General features: G+C 40.8%; 1 protein-coding gene across 20 annotated transcripts in view; it reads left to right on the forward strand.

Annotated features, from left to right (window-relative positions):
- The window catches only part of neo1a (neogenin 1a), a 218,097-nt gene that overhangs the window by 82,904 nt on the left and 120,605 nt on the right, over positions 1–14,588 (forward strand). For all 20 annotated transcript variants that reach the window (XM_016669961.1, XM_016669950.1, XM_016669958.1 and 17 more), the window contains exon 2: positions 2,246–2,569. In XM_016669961.1, coding sequence (XP_016525447.1) covers positions 2,246–2,569 — 324 coding nt within the window. The remainder of the gene's footprint in view (positions 1–2,245; positions 2,570–14,588) is intronic.

Here is a 14,588-nt window from a genome sequence, read left to right on the forward strand (position 1 = left end):
TCAGTGCACTCCTGTCAGTAAATATTGGTTATCTGTCATAACATCTAAATTAGCATTGTATATTGGTATTGGCCCAAATTTTCCTCTCGGTGCGTTCCTAATTTTGGATTTTCTGTAACCTGTCAGCCATGACCACTAAAATGAACTCTAATAACCACTTGAAATATATCACTCTGTGTGTAATAGATCTATATATGGAGTTGCACATCAAACTACTAAACTAAATTAGCTTTTCAATGATATTTAAATTTCTTGCGTTTCACCTGTGGAACAGAAAGTCAATCTAACTTTAACTGTGCTGGGTTATTCACAACCCTGTTCTGTCCATTAAGACTCTGCAGGTCTTTTCTATCCATTTGATAATGTGAGGAAAATTGCACAGCTTAGTTGTAATGTTTTATTTTTTTTTTTCCTCTTCCATTTGTTCCCTAACGCGAAAGTGGAAGATTTCTGTTTAATTTGCCCACTTTCTGCCTCGTTTTACTCCAATTGTTTGTCCTCGCATAAGAATGGCGGGCACTGTGGACGATCCGCCGTGTCGTCCCTGTAATGGTCGGCGCTCTACATCGCCTCCTACTCTGGATCTCACACCAGGGACTCAAGGTAGAGAAATTACCTCTGAGTCGTTAAAAAGCTGAAGAGTTGCCGTAGCATCGCTCATCACTTTCTCTCTCCACCCCCCTGGAGACATGGCATTTTCTTAAAGAAGTGCAGGGCATATTTTTAACTGCGTTTAACACTCAGCCACTTATTACACTCTGCGCGTTGCATTATTTAAATATCTTCATAAACCCTCGTAATCATTTTTTTTACCCCCCTACAGCCCTACCCCATCTCTGCAGGACTGATAATTGGTGATATTTATCTAAACAATACCACTTTAGGGTGACTTTTAGGGTGGGAGAGCTTGAATAATGGATGAGGACAAATGCAAAGGAATTGCACTTCCTCCGACTTTGGCACAATCCACGTTACTGCAGCGTTTCCATTTTGTGCTGGCGGGGGGGGAAGTAAATGGTGAGCACGTTCCAGAGTGTTTACTCTGCCGCTGTAGTCTGTACTTATAATAAAGCGAGACGTGACATTAAGTTGCCAGGAAGGCTCGCCTGGGTTAAATTTGTCAGCTCCATTTTACCAGATTCCACTGGGGCTTGTGGTTTCCATAATAAAAAGCCTCTCGGAGGCTTTGGGAATGGAACAGGCTTCGCTGCCTAAAAGACGCAATGAACAAAAAGATGTTTTGCTTTGGGAACATTTCGTTGAGTGCTTGGACCATTTGGAGTCCTGAAATGCTGTTTTATTTTCAGAGTGCGCTCCAAAATATCCCGTTTGAGTCGATGACGTCTCGGGTGTTGCTGTCTTTTTGCTCAAAGTGGAACTAAAGGAGTGTTCAGAGGGAGCTTTTTGACTTTCTTGGCATTTGGTGTTTGGCACACACCCACAGAGAGAGTGTTTGTTTAGTTTATTATCATTAATACATGTAATTTGCCTGTTTTCCTAAAGATTTTCAGGAGGCCTGCACAACAAGACAATAAATTGTCCTGGAAGTTATCACAACAAACGATAATATTGTTGCTTTGAGGCCGTTTTCAAGTAACATAATGGCAAAGGCATAACAATGCTAGAAAACATTCTCAAAGATTATGCACATTAAATTCTAAAGAACGTTTAACACTGGAACTGGAAGACATTTCAAATATCCAAAATAAATAAAACAACAGAGACAACAAAATAAAATTAATTACAAAGTGTGAACAAAATCATCTTTCAAAAAAGAGCTCTAGTTGAGAGCAAAGCACCAGACTGAAGACTTTTGTGAAGTTTTTGGTAGGAAGAGAGAAAAGAAAAGCATTATAAATCATGCAAATGGAAATTATTGAGCTAGCTGTAATTTATCATGCGATTAATTGATTTATTGCTTAATGTGACAGGCCTAATATTAAACAGAGACACAAATAAATCAGACAATCATCACTAGCTCCAAGCAAAGAACTTTCCTTTAATTTGAACTAAGTTATTACTTCTGTAAATAACTTTCTGCTGTTATTTTTATCTTGGAAAATAAATAAATAAAAAATTGGAATTGGTCAAAAATCGGAAAATCGCACCAAAATATTTGTATCAACCAGCTAACAATCGGTGCAACTCTGATCAAGTCGTTCTGTTTTTGTAGAAACAGACTGACTGTCCACCATGCTCCTGTTCGGACACATATACTCAACCGTCTCCTCTTTCTGCCCTCCAGGCTCAGCAGCGCAGCCCTTCAGCCCCTTCTGGTTCACGGTGGAGCCCCAGGACACGCTGGCCATCCGGGGGAACTCGGCGCTGCTCAACTGCTCGGCGCACAGCGACGAGGCCTCGCCGGCGCGGATCGAGTGGAAGAAGGACGGCACCTTCATGAGTCTGGTCTCGGACGAGAGGCGGCGTGTCCTTCCGGACGGCTCGTTGTTCTTCGCCAGCGTGGCCCATTCAAAGCACAACAAGCCGGATGAGGGCACGTATCAGTGCGTGGCAAACATCGAAAATGTGGGCTCCATCTCCAGCCGCACGGCGCGGCTCGCTGTAGCAGGTAAGGGGCTGGTTGATAGGTGCTGATAGGTCTTTTAGATTTGAAGGGATGGATTCACTATAAACACTGATTGATTTCCCTCAGTTTTTCTGGCTGTAAATTTGTATACCATCTTTTTCCTTCCACTCAATTTTCCAATAATATTCTTGCATACGACTTTGTGAAGACCGAGCTTCTTTAACAATGACTTTTTGTGGCCTGCCATCTTTGTGGAGGGTTTTGATGGCTGGACAGCAGTGAATCTGACACATCATAACACTTCAGTTTATTGCCTCTTAATTTTTCTGGCGCTAATGAGTCACTATATCTGAATTAGAGATAAAATTGAACTAAGGCAGGCCATCCGATGAATGAATGCCAGCGTAGACTTAATATATTGACAGGTTATGGGGCCATTACTCCAAACTGCACTACTTTGCATGACAGCAATTTAAATGAAGAGAATTGTAAAGCACTTGGTGAAGATGGAAAGCGTGCTAACATTGAGCTAATGTCGCATCTACTGAATGCAATTTGATAGATGCATTTGTAGTACGTGGATGGTGTGTGTTCCTTAGTCTTGCTGCATTTAATGCTGGTTGCTTAAGATTTTTAGGTAAAACAAATGTGTAAATTTGCTATAAGTCTTTATAAAAGGCTCTGCAGTTACAATTTAAATTGTAATTAAATAAGTCTGAATTGATTTGAAATGGAGAAACATTGCTATAGAGATGGACACAACAGGTAGTACATCTGGTAGAGGATTAAATACACAGAATATTCACTGAATTCCGATCCAGAAACGCACAGCATTCTGGGGGATGTAGGCAGAGGGAAGACTTTAGCAGCTCAACCTCTCCGACAAGGTTGGTGGCATCAACTAACTTAAACCACTCGCTCTTTGGTTACCTAGCAACAACCATTTTAGTAGCGCAGCAACAGCTTCAGGTTGTGTCTCATGATTGCTTAAAAATAATAATAAAAAAAACAATGGTGTGGAGTGAAAACTGTACATAAAAAAGGGAAGATCACACCACCAGTTTGGCTATATTTAAAACAAAAAAAAAAAACTGATCAATAATTATCTATATTGACTGATATGAAAAGCTTGTGCCGTGATAGGTTTTTCAGCCGTATCGTCCAGCCCTACAGCTTTAATTCATCCATTTCTAAATAATCTCTAGAATGTTCACCACTGCACGGCTTTCGGATAAACGTGTTCTCGCATAGCGGCTATAAATACACATCTGCTCTTCGTGGGAATTTCTTTTCTCTTTTTCTTCTTCCTCTCATACCATTTATTTTATCTTTAATAAATTCCCTCACCATGCAGGAGCTCGAATGCATTTCCTCACTGGATAAATGCTTGTCAAAGGCTGTGTTTTTCTCATTGCTTCTCCCACACTGTGACCTCGCTCGGCTCGGAAACAGCCGGTGACGTCGGGATTATTAGGTGTTTTGAGTCAACTCATGCCCTGAAATTCAATTTGGAGCTGGAGGAGGACCCAGAATGCGCTCACAGAGAGCTTCCTGCTCCGGCAGGTTTAAGACCCCCGAGAGAGGCCTCTTGTTGACAGTGAGGTTGTATATTATGTGCTTCTCAGACACTGAATCCCTGAGAGAAGTTATTGCTTCGAATGAGATTGTTTTCTCTTTTTATGGCTGTCTGAAGCCTAAGTTAATAAGGCATCGTGTTAGGACTGAAGACATTGAAACGAAAAGGGTTTGTTTTATTATTTTAGTCGTTTAGATCTTATTTCAGGTTATCACTGTTCTTTTTACGACTCGCTTTGTGCATAAACGTAATTAATTTGTGTTTTTAATGATTTAATTGAACTTCTGGAGGATGTCTGAACAAATAACCCAAAGGATTTTTTGGAAACAAGAACTGGGATGCGCAATCCTGAATATATGGTGAATTTTCTGTCATCCAATCAGAATCAAAATTACACATACAGGCGCATAGATTTTCAAATATCTCCACTTTATATTTGGTGAAATGTCTTTTAGCCAGTTGTACATGCTTTTTCTAGTCATCAGTAAGCATTTAGCATAATTGTAGATTGACATTGACAGTGAGGACTCGCTCTTCTTGGCATAATTCTATAAAGGTAATTTAAAATTAAATTTATTTTTTTTAAATTAAGGCATTTATATTGTCTTAAATAAGTTTGTCTTAAATACATTAGTCACAGGTCTTAAGTTTTGTTGTGGCAGAACTATTTCATCTTGTATGTTCTCGTGACAAGCTGCTAATGCTAATACTTCCTTTCTAGCTACTTGCTTGCTAGTACGACTGTTTGCCTTCACATTTGCACTTCAAAGTATTTTGAAGTGCAAAGCATTCTTTATGGCTACAGGCAGAGGTTTGAGTCACGCTCAGACATCTTCACTCACTTCATTTTGTGACTTGAGAGTGAAATCTACCGCTAACAAGCTGCTAGCAAGCTTGCTAGCTTTTAGCATCTATCAGGGTAAGTGTAAACTTAGCAGAACATTTGTCTTAACTGCTGGCTTGCTTATGTTGCCAACAGAAGCAAAAAGCCTTGAATTTGAGTTATTGAGTCCTGCTTAATCCTGTTTTTGCTTTAGGTTTTTATTTTCTTTATCCATTCTTAATGATCTAGAATCACTATCTTGTTATTTCAGTCATTTAACGTTTGATTTCAGCTGAATTTGAGGATAGACCTTCTCCTAAATTATCCCATTCACTTTGTGCAGTGAGTGCTCCAGTGCCACTGTTGATGAACCGGCACCACAGCATGATGTGGCCGCTACCATGCCTGACAGTCGCTGCATTGTTCTTTGGGTTGAAAATACTACTCAAAAAACTTTTTATTGAATAATTATTGTACAGTGACTGAAGAATGATTCAAATAAATCATCAAAAAGCCCCGGATAATCATGGCATGATTCAAGGTCAATATTAGCACGGGTGAACTGTTACACCTGACATGGAGGTGAATTATCAGTCCGCTTTGTAAACTTGATAATGTTCCTACATTGGTGATGAGGCTTCACTGAAAAGTACGACAGTTTGTTGCAGATGATGTCGTCGCATCGTGACAGCAGTGGTTAGTCCCCTACGTGAGCCGGGCTCTATTCAATAATCTATTTCCAGACTTTCCCTGCCAAGCACAGTGGGCGGATTCAGCAGCGTTTCAAACTATTTTATCACTCCTGAGTTTCACTCCAGCTGTGTGTTGTTCTATTTATGAATAATGAATTAGAACTGTGAATACCCACTCGCTTGAAAACAAATCCTGTTTTTTTCTTATTTATAAAGTTGTCAAATTTTGCATCAAGAACAGCCCTGAATTACATCTTGCATTGCTGCATCGGTGTGTGTTGCGAGGCTCTTTGCAACACTGGAGGAGTCACTTTGGTCGCTTGAGGTTTCCATCCAATCATTTTTTGTAAACATTTTCAGCAACGGTAAAATAAAATGGATCAGGAGGTAGGGATGCGGCGATATTAAAATTTGGACCAATATCAATATCCGATATGACAGATAACTGATATTTACCAATACATATATACTTCCCAAGACTTTTGACACTATCTAAATGTGACCATTGCTTTTTTGCTTTAAACACTCCCATAACATGACCCATCCCCCTTCATAGGGGCCATAGGGACTGAAAGTTTTATCACGATATTTGGCTGTACCATTGTGATAACGATAAAAGTGACAATATCACCTATGTATTAGATCTTTTTTAACAAACTGTATGTCTGTGACTGTGTGTCCTATAGTTCCACAAACGCAAATAATGATTTTGAAAAGCATAAGATAATGTAATGTGCTTCTTCAGGACACTAGTCACATGAGGAATGTGATTTGAGTCACTGAACTAAATGCACATGGTAGCTGTATTTTCAAATGTTTTGGTATTTATTGATGCTTTCATTGAACAAACAGTGGAGAAAATTGTAAAACTATCAATCCTGACAGTTTTGGTTTTTTTAAACCTCATTCTTTGGAATTTATTCTGCCAACAATAAATCAAAATTCTTATCATAAGAAATTGATCACAATAAATGATAAACGATACGATAAATGCCCACCCTTAGTGAGCGCACCAAAGGAGCCAAAGGAGTTTCTTTGTGTCCTGGTGCGCAAACGAAAGCAGAGGTTCGTCTTGGCAAGACTCCACCAGCAACCACCAGGATTTGAAGAGGTAATTTGAAGGTTTCGATGCCTTGAACATTCATGAGAGACTTCAGCTCTGCTTGTTATTCTTACAGCATCAGAGTGGATGCGTTTGTTTGGTCTGCTGTGCAAATCGTACCTGTTCTCCCAGCTGACTGGTGTGTAGTGCAAAGGAGATCCGTTCCAGTTCCTGTTCCTGAGAAGCGCTCTGCTTTCAGACGGCACAACAGCCATTGGGGGGGGATCTGTTCGGGTCAGTGATGATGGGATGTTGGAATCAATCAATTTCTGTTTGAACCGTGCGGCAGGTGAAACCTGTCAGCTGTTATAGGCGGGCTCGTATTTACGCTGGCTTCCCTTCCCAATAAAAATTCATAGACCTAAAGCCGTCGACCGCTATGCACAAGCACATCAGGTGTCGAAGCAGACGAGGGGCTGATGCGTTTACTCTTCTGCTTACACACGTAAGCGCTGATACGGCGATGTGTCTCCTGGTCTGCTGGCAGGTGGCCCATAAAAAGGTTAATTGCAGTGTAGAGAGAGCAGGCCATTAGGCCGCCATCAGACCCTGGACCGATGGCGCAGGCTGGGGCGGAGTGGGCGTGACCTCCGAGATGTAATGACGGAGGGAGTCACGGATGGTTGGCGTGGCGTGGAGCAGATCTGACAAATACCAGGGATTGATTGCCGGGAGACGTGCGGCTCATTCCACCTCCGCTTCCACACATGAGCGCCGTCGGTGCACCCACTCACCTTTGCCTTTCCTTTTACTCGAACAAAACTGAGTACTTTTCAGGAACAGGAGCTGGATAGACGAAGCAAAAAACATAAATAAATAAAAAAATTGTTCAAAGTCTGATTATAGATGGCTCACCGTCTACAGAAGAAAATGTGGGACAGTTTTTCCCATTTGTTTTGGTATGTCATTGTAAATTGGGATAAAATTCAGCTTCATAACAAGCAAATCTCTGCATTCGGTGCACATGACTTGAATACATCACTGTTGGTGTTAACTTTCAGACTTAACTTGGAATGAACTTTTATAAAAAAATGTTTTTTATTTGTTAAAACTGTCACCATGTTGTGACAGTGTAATATGAGACAGATAATTGTTGAAAAGATCGATCTTCTCCACTTCCTTTTTGAGCTACTACTGCTCTTTGACGAAATGTACGACTCCTGGCCAAAAGCAACCAATCAGACCAAGGAGGGAGAGTTTCAGTGCTGTCAATAATCCTCATGTTCTTGCTGCTGAATGTGCTAATGGCGGAGAAACAACTTATCGCTGCAGGAAAACCTTTTGTCCACTGTCATCGGTGACCATGCTAAGAAGTCAGAGCATTCATGACACATTTTGCCAGAGAACAATGATGGGATGAGAGGCTCCACATGAAGAGGTGATAGAAAGTGCTAAAACCTCCTCCTGCTTCTGATGGGTGGTTTCTAGTTAGCACTGGGAGAGAGCTACTGGCATGAAGAGCAAACGATAAGACGCAGCAAAATTAGGTCTGATTGTGTGCTTTAAAGAGCGTTCAATGGCTATAAAAGCGACAGAAAATAGAAAAACTTCAAACATAGATCCCTTCCTGTTTGAGTTATGGACACAGCCATTATTCTCATCGCTGCTTGTTCCGGCCACTGCACCCATACACTCATCCATCATGGATCATCAGAGTCATAAAACATAAAATGGCTGAAGTCGATGCAGACGGAATGCTCCCTTTAATGCTCTTCATCGTGTTTCCAGATTTGCATTTCTCATCTAGATTTGGCACACCGTGACTTAAAATTAGCTTGTGTCAGGACATTTCATTCCAGGGATAACAAACTGGAAGCCAAGTTTATGATGATCTAATATTGTGGCTCTGTGAGGCTGCAGAAAATCAAACCAGCACCAGGACTGCGCTAAAGCTAGGAACTTCTGAAGTGAAAGGAAAAACACATAGATGTCGCTATTTTAATAAACTTATATGTTATACTTGGATAAATTTATGTATCTCCTTTCTGTTGTGCTTTTGATGTATTATATTAACAGCAGTTGTGGAGTCTAGTCATCATTAATATTCAAAGTAGAACCAATAGTAAGAAATTTGAGGCACTACTGAAGCTGTTGCATTTTGTTTTTTCTTCTTTTTTCTATTTTTATTGACTTCCAAGTGAGAAAATTTTACACAACATATAGTCACAACATCACAATTCCAACTCCAATACTTGAGAAGAAAAGACATGTTGACCTGTGCATTATAACAAAACAAAACAATGCTACAACTCTCCATCCGGAATAAAAAGCAGAATGCAAAAGAAGAAAAAACTAGTAAGAAATGTAAAGAAATAAACAAAAATACACAAACCAAAGCCATTATATGATGGGAATCTAATCTAAGAGAGCGCTTTATGAAGGTGCTTTTATGAAGCTTGGTCTTTAAAATCGGATCTTCAGAGTTCCATGTAGTCTACCCAACTTTGCAACCATAAACACAATCGTTTGGTCTTGTGATTGAGAGAGGTTGTTATTTTTTCCCCATTTAATACATGTTAACTATTATATCCACCCAGTCATATAGGGTTGATGTTCTTCCGACTTTCCGTTAATGAAATGGTATTTTCTACTTCTTTTTGAAACTTCTTGAGGTATAAATACATGAGCTTGACCTCCAAAGGAATGACAATATTTTGTAAGGCATTATTTATCCTTTTAAATCTGGGCCGTCACAAAAAACATTTAAGTTTGCATTTTGATTTTCGCATTTTATCCAACAAGTATGATGATCTCCATCATAGTGGCTTTCCTGAGCAGGTCTGATGAAGAATCTCACAAGGTTTTTCCACCCAAATGTCTCCCGTTGTAGGGATTTGTTATGTATCCTCCATACTATTGCCCATTTCTCCTCTTGTTAAAGCTGTTGTATTTTCTCAGAATGCAGAAAGACTTTAAAATATTGGTAATTAGGACATATTATTTTCCTAATTGTTCAGCTTTGAAGCCTGACCTCCGTGCATGCTAGACGTCTCTGCGCCTCGTGCTAGCTCCCGTTGTGTCCAGTCTGCGTGTTTTCAGCCTCTGTGCCCAGTCGGATGCCGTGGAAACGCAGGGAGGTGGAGATGAAAGAGAAAGGGAGTGTGGCCTCGTCTTATGTATTCAGTTTGCATCTCTGTGCAAGAGAAAGGAGGAGGAGGGAAAGGGGGAAATTACAGGGCAGAGGACGAGGAGCGGTGTGCAGCGGCGCTTCGCCGGGACACGGAGCGAGACAGCAGTAATGAGAATCCCCGTCCGAAACGTCTGCTGCCGTTCTCCCACGCCGCCGTTACCTCCCACCACCAACACGCTTGACGTGAGCGGCTCCTCCGCCTCGGTGCCGCTTAACGCGGGAAAGCCCCCTAAATGATGAAAACGGAGAATTAGCTTGCTCTCCACTTATCTCGAAGTCTCGGTTTTGTGACCTCTCGGCGTACTCTCAAATAAATAAGCCTTTTTTGTTTTTTGTTGCTGGGTTTTTTTTTCTCCTCCCTTCTTTGTCCTGCTTTTCCTAATGTCCTCAATAAAATAAAATAAATATAAAATAAAAATTAGAAGGCTGCGGCATAAAAAGACAACAGAAGCCACAGGTCATTTCGCAGTAATGTAACGCTTCACTGAGATCTAATTTCTTCCTCCCCTCAGTGGTAGAAATAGAGTAGTAAACTGGTCACCACGCTCTTCATGTGTCATGTGTGTCACCTTATATTTAAGCATGCTCATCCTCTGATAGAGTCGGACGCTCTTTGGGGGATTTAGGGGTGTCGGCAGATTCTTTAATCCCTTTTTTGATGTATTTTAATCCGCTTCTGACTGGGGAAGGGGAGCATTATAACCCCACCAACATGCTGGTTTGAAATGGTGATTGCATTGCTGCTGCATGGATAGCCCTTTGTGATGTTGTTCCTCCCGTCTTGTTCAGACATGAGTAGATATATTAAAATCAGAGTGTATTTTTAAAAAACAAATAAGACGTCGGTCCCGTTTATAATGTCTATACTTCATTCTGTATATTTATATCTTTAAAGAGCCAGATAATGTTATAGGATTTTTATACATTGCTTTACTGATGATCCTTCTTTGTTCCTGTTGTTGTTGTGCGGATTAGCTAAATTAGGATTTTTATGAAATGCGTATATAATCATGTCTATCTTAGTTTGGACATTTTTGATGCAGTTTGCTTTTAAACTTAACCTTAGGTTAGGCTTGGGTCCATCCATCCATTTCTGATGCTCTTAAAACTTATCACCAGCTGGATTTAGCTGCTGTCTGACTTGAATTTTATATGTAATTTTAGTGAGTTTATAATTCCATTTAAAGGCGGCGCTGTGATGCCTCCTTGTTGTCTCGCTAACCTTTTTCACGAAACTGTTTCTTCAGAAACATACAAATAAGGACTATAGAAAGTTGAACATAAGTCCTGGATAATTCCCATTCTGAAAGGGTAAACGGTGTCTAAAGACTGATGTTGATGAGAAAAAAGCTCCAGGTTTAGACGAGGTTTAAATCCGCTGTAGTAGTCATTCCAGGCCACTGGGTGGCGCTGTTATTTTAGCATGTGGTCATGTGTGATTTGGTCAGTAGAAGAAATTGATAGCTGACTTGTGTAAGAGTGGTCTTCCATCCTGGTTCACCGGTGTGATATATGGACACGACAATCTCAAAAATTTATCCAAACTGTTGTGGACTAGCGTCCCACATCAGGTCATGCTCCAGTGCTAGTTCTTACCACTAGCACTCGCTAACGTACGCTAAGGTCACAACGGGTCACTGGATTTTATGGTAACACCAAAAGAGAACACTAACTAATGTGTTTTGCTCCTTTAACCCTTGTGTTTACAAATGGGGTCCAACCAACCCCACACACGTAAAACTTGTATCATTTGCCTCAGTCCTCGCACGCACAAGGGTTAAGATGGGAAATGCCATTCACTTTGTGTTCAACACTCTGTATAAAACCCCACTGATTTTCCTGCTACGCTTCCTTTGGTTCCACATTGCCAGAAAGCTGACATGTGCTGGGAATCACCAGCTTGATTGGTGATTTCTGAGCGGCCAGAGGCTCTGCTTTGTGGAACTGCTTAATTAAAGAGGACGGAGTGACATTAGGAACAAGGCAGCACAAAGACTTGAAGCTGAGGTGGCAATGAAAGCACCCATGAGCTGTTTAATTGGCGATATACTTTTCCTGAGCTGTAACAGTGAACAGGCTCATCATTTTTGTATTCTTAACCTGTACTAAATATCGTTTATGGTTATGGGCCAATACTCTGCATTGATAAGCTCATCTGACCCACATTGGGGGTGGGGGTTACTGCCTGTTGAGGTAAATAAACCCAAAATAAGAGATGGTAGCAAATTAGTCCAGGTAGACTTGGCTCTCTAAAGTACTTGGAAAAGCACAAGTGAAGCACATCTTCAACACTAATCATGCATTCGTTCCATGATTCTGGCAATCAAAAACGCAAGTACTCCAAGAGAATGCATATGAAGAGCGTATCTGTTTTAATATGCAACAGCCAGCAGGCCTGGGGAAGGTTTTATTAAAATATTACTCGAGTTGAACAGCATTTTAAGCAGCTGCAGAGTCTATGTTTTTCTCAAACATAAGCAGACACTCGAAGCAGTAAGAATTGCATCCTTTATCTCCGCTTTAAAAGAAAAAAAAAAAAAAACTCCCAACAAACGGCGTTATCTCCATGTAATAAATTCTACTGTCACAGACTCGGCTAAAGCCGCTGAGTTGTTTTGTTATTTCGGTGGCTTTGCAGCACACATTGAATATTGGAGAGTCATTTAGTGATTCACATCACTGAAATATCATCACTAATGGTTATATTTTCCTCCCGACGTGAGTTGGTATCTTGACCTTTAGTGCATGATTTAAGATGGCATTGACGACATTGTGGCTTTATTTGGAGAAGCCATTGAAAGAAACTTGACTCTCGTGTTTTATGTTCTTTAGATTAAGATCGTTTCCGGTTGTGATTTTGATCTTTGAGCGGTACAGACTGAAAGCTGGGACAAAACACCTTTTTAATGAAAAATGACCTGCTGATATAAACGATTGAGTACAGTTTGGAGGGCCAGCCAGCCGAAGACGCTTGTTCTCCGCTCGTCTCGTGTTTCTACCAGAGGAGCACAGTTCGTTTTCTTGTTCAGCCATGTCCTCCTCTCTGTATCATTTCTCCCACTAAATTACCCTGTTGTCCTCTCTCTTTACCTCTTTACGCTGCCTCCCCGTGCGGGGCTCCATTGTCCCTGTGTTATGCTTGCTTTCTTGCTGTCTTTCCTCCCTCTCCTGACGACTATGGTGCAACCACTGCTACACACACAAGTTTGTATTTCTAGCCATATTAGGACTTTGTATTGACTTCCATTCATTTTAGTAACTGCATTGATGCATAATCCCGAGCCATTGCTAGTCTATTCCTAACCTTAATCAAAGTTTAATTCACAACTTACCTCTGAGCCTAACTCATAACCCTAAACAAGAGGGTCCACCGTATTAGAACCAGGCTTTGGTCCCCATGAGGCCCATCAGTCGTCAGAAGGTTCGTAAATATGCCAGAAATGGTCGTAAGTATTATATCTGAACAAGTACACACACATGCACAAACACACACACACACACACACACACGTTCCAAATAAGATTTTTCTGGTTTGGTAATTTATGGGGAAGAAGGTAGGAAAAAGAAGTAGAAGAAAAAGAGCAGAAAAAATACATGTCTTCAATTTATTCCTGTCACACTGTCTAAATTTTTACTCCGTCCATCTATCATCCATCCATCCATCTCTCTGACCGCTAGTTCATGAGTTCATATATCAAACCTTCTGTCATTCGATCCTTCCATCCATCCATCCATCCCTCCGACTGCCAGTTTTTCTGTCCGTTCACTGTAAAACCATCCGTTAGTCAGTTGATGCATCGATTCATCCGACCTCCATTTCTGCCAGCCGATAAGTAAACCAAGTATTCATAAATGAAAAGGAAAACAACTATCTAATAACTCTTGCTGTTATGAATGGCACATTGAGTAATTGCTGTTTAGTCTGCGATCTGTAGACTTTGAGACAATATCGCAGTGCTTGCTGAGTGGCATTGATCTTTTTGACAACAACCGTCCTCAGAAGCACACACTCACCGAGTTGCTGCATTACTGGAACTATGATTTGAGTGAAATATCTAATCCTGTTGCTCAGCTGTGCACAAATCACTGCATTATGCTTGTTAAGATGTGTGGCAACAGAAATAACTCCCATAATAGGCTGCCGTAATCATACCCAATTTGAGTGATTACGGAAAAGAGGATCTGAGCCTGTGCAAAGTAGCTGAGCTTTGTAGGCACTTTCTGCTGTAATCGTTTGCTGCGGCTGTTGTCTCCAAATGCACGCATTCTCACTCGCCAATACGTATTAGACTGCTTTCAGTTCTTCGGTGTACTTTCGACAAGACGTCTGAAGTTTTTCTCGGAGATTCCTGTCCGTATTGACGGGATAGCTTCATGCAGTCGCTGCAGATTGTTCGACTGCGCGGCCATGATGTTGATCTCCCATCCCACCGCATCCCGTAGGCGCTCTTTTGGATTGAGTTATGCTCAGTGTAGAAGCCTATGGTGTACAGCGCATAGATAGAGACGATTTTCATTTATGATTTATCCATTCTTCTCTCGCATCAACAGTATTTTTTTCTCAACAGAACTGCATCTTTCTTTACATTTTTCAGACCATTCTTTGTAAATGACAGAGGCAGTTGTGTGTAAAAAATCCCAGAAGATCAGAAATTTCTGAAATGTGTGCCACGTTCAAGTCACATAAACCTTTTTTTCCTCCAGTCTCTATATTTTTTTATTTTCCATCAAGGTGTTG

This window comes from Poecilia formosa, unplaced genomic scaffold, assembly GCF_000485575.1.
Source record: "Poecilia formosa unplaced genomic scaffold, Poecilia_formosa-5.1.2 Scaffold29, whole genome shotgun sequence".
NCBI classification, from domain to species: Eukaryota; Metazoa; Chordata; class Actinopteri; order Cyprinodontiformes; family Poeciliidae; genus Poecilia; species Poecilia formosa.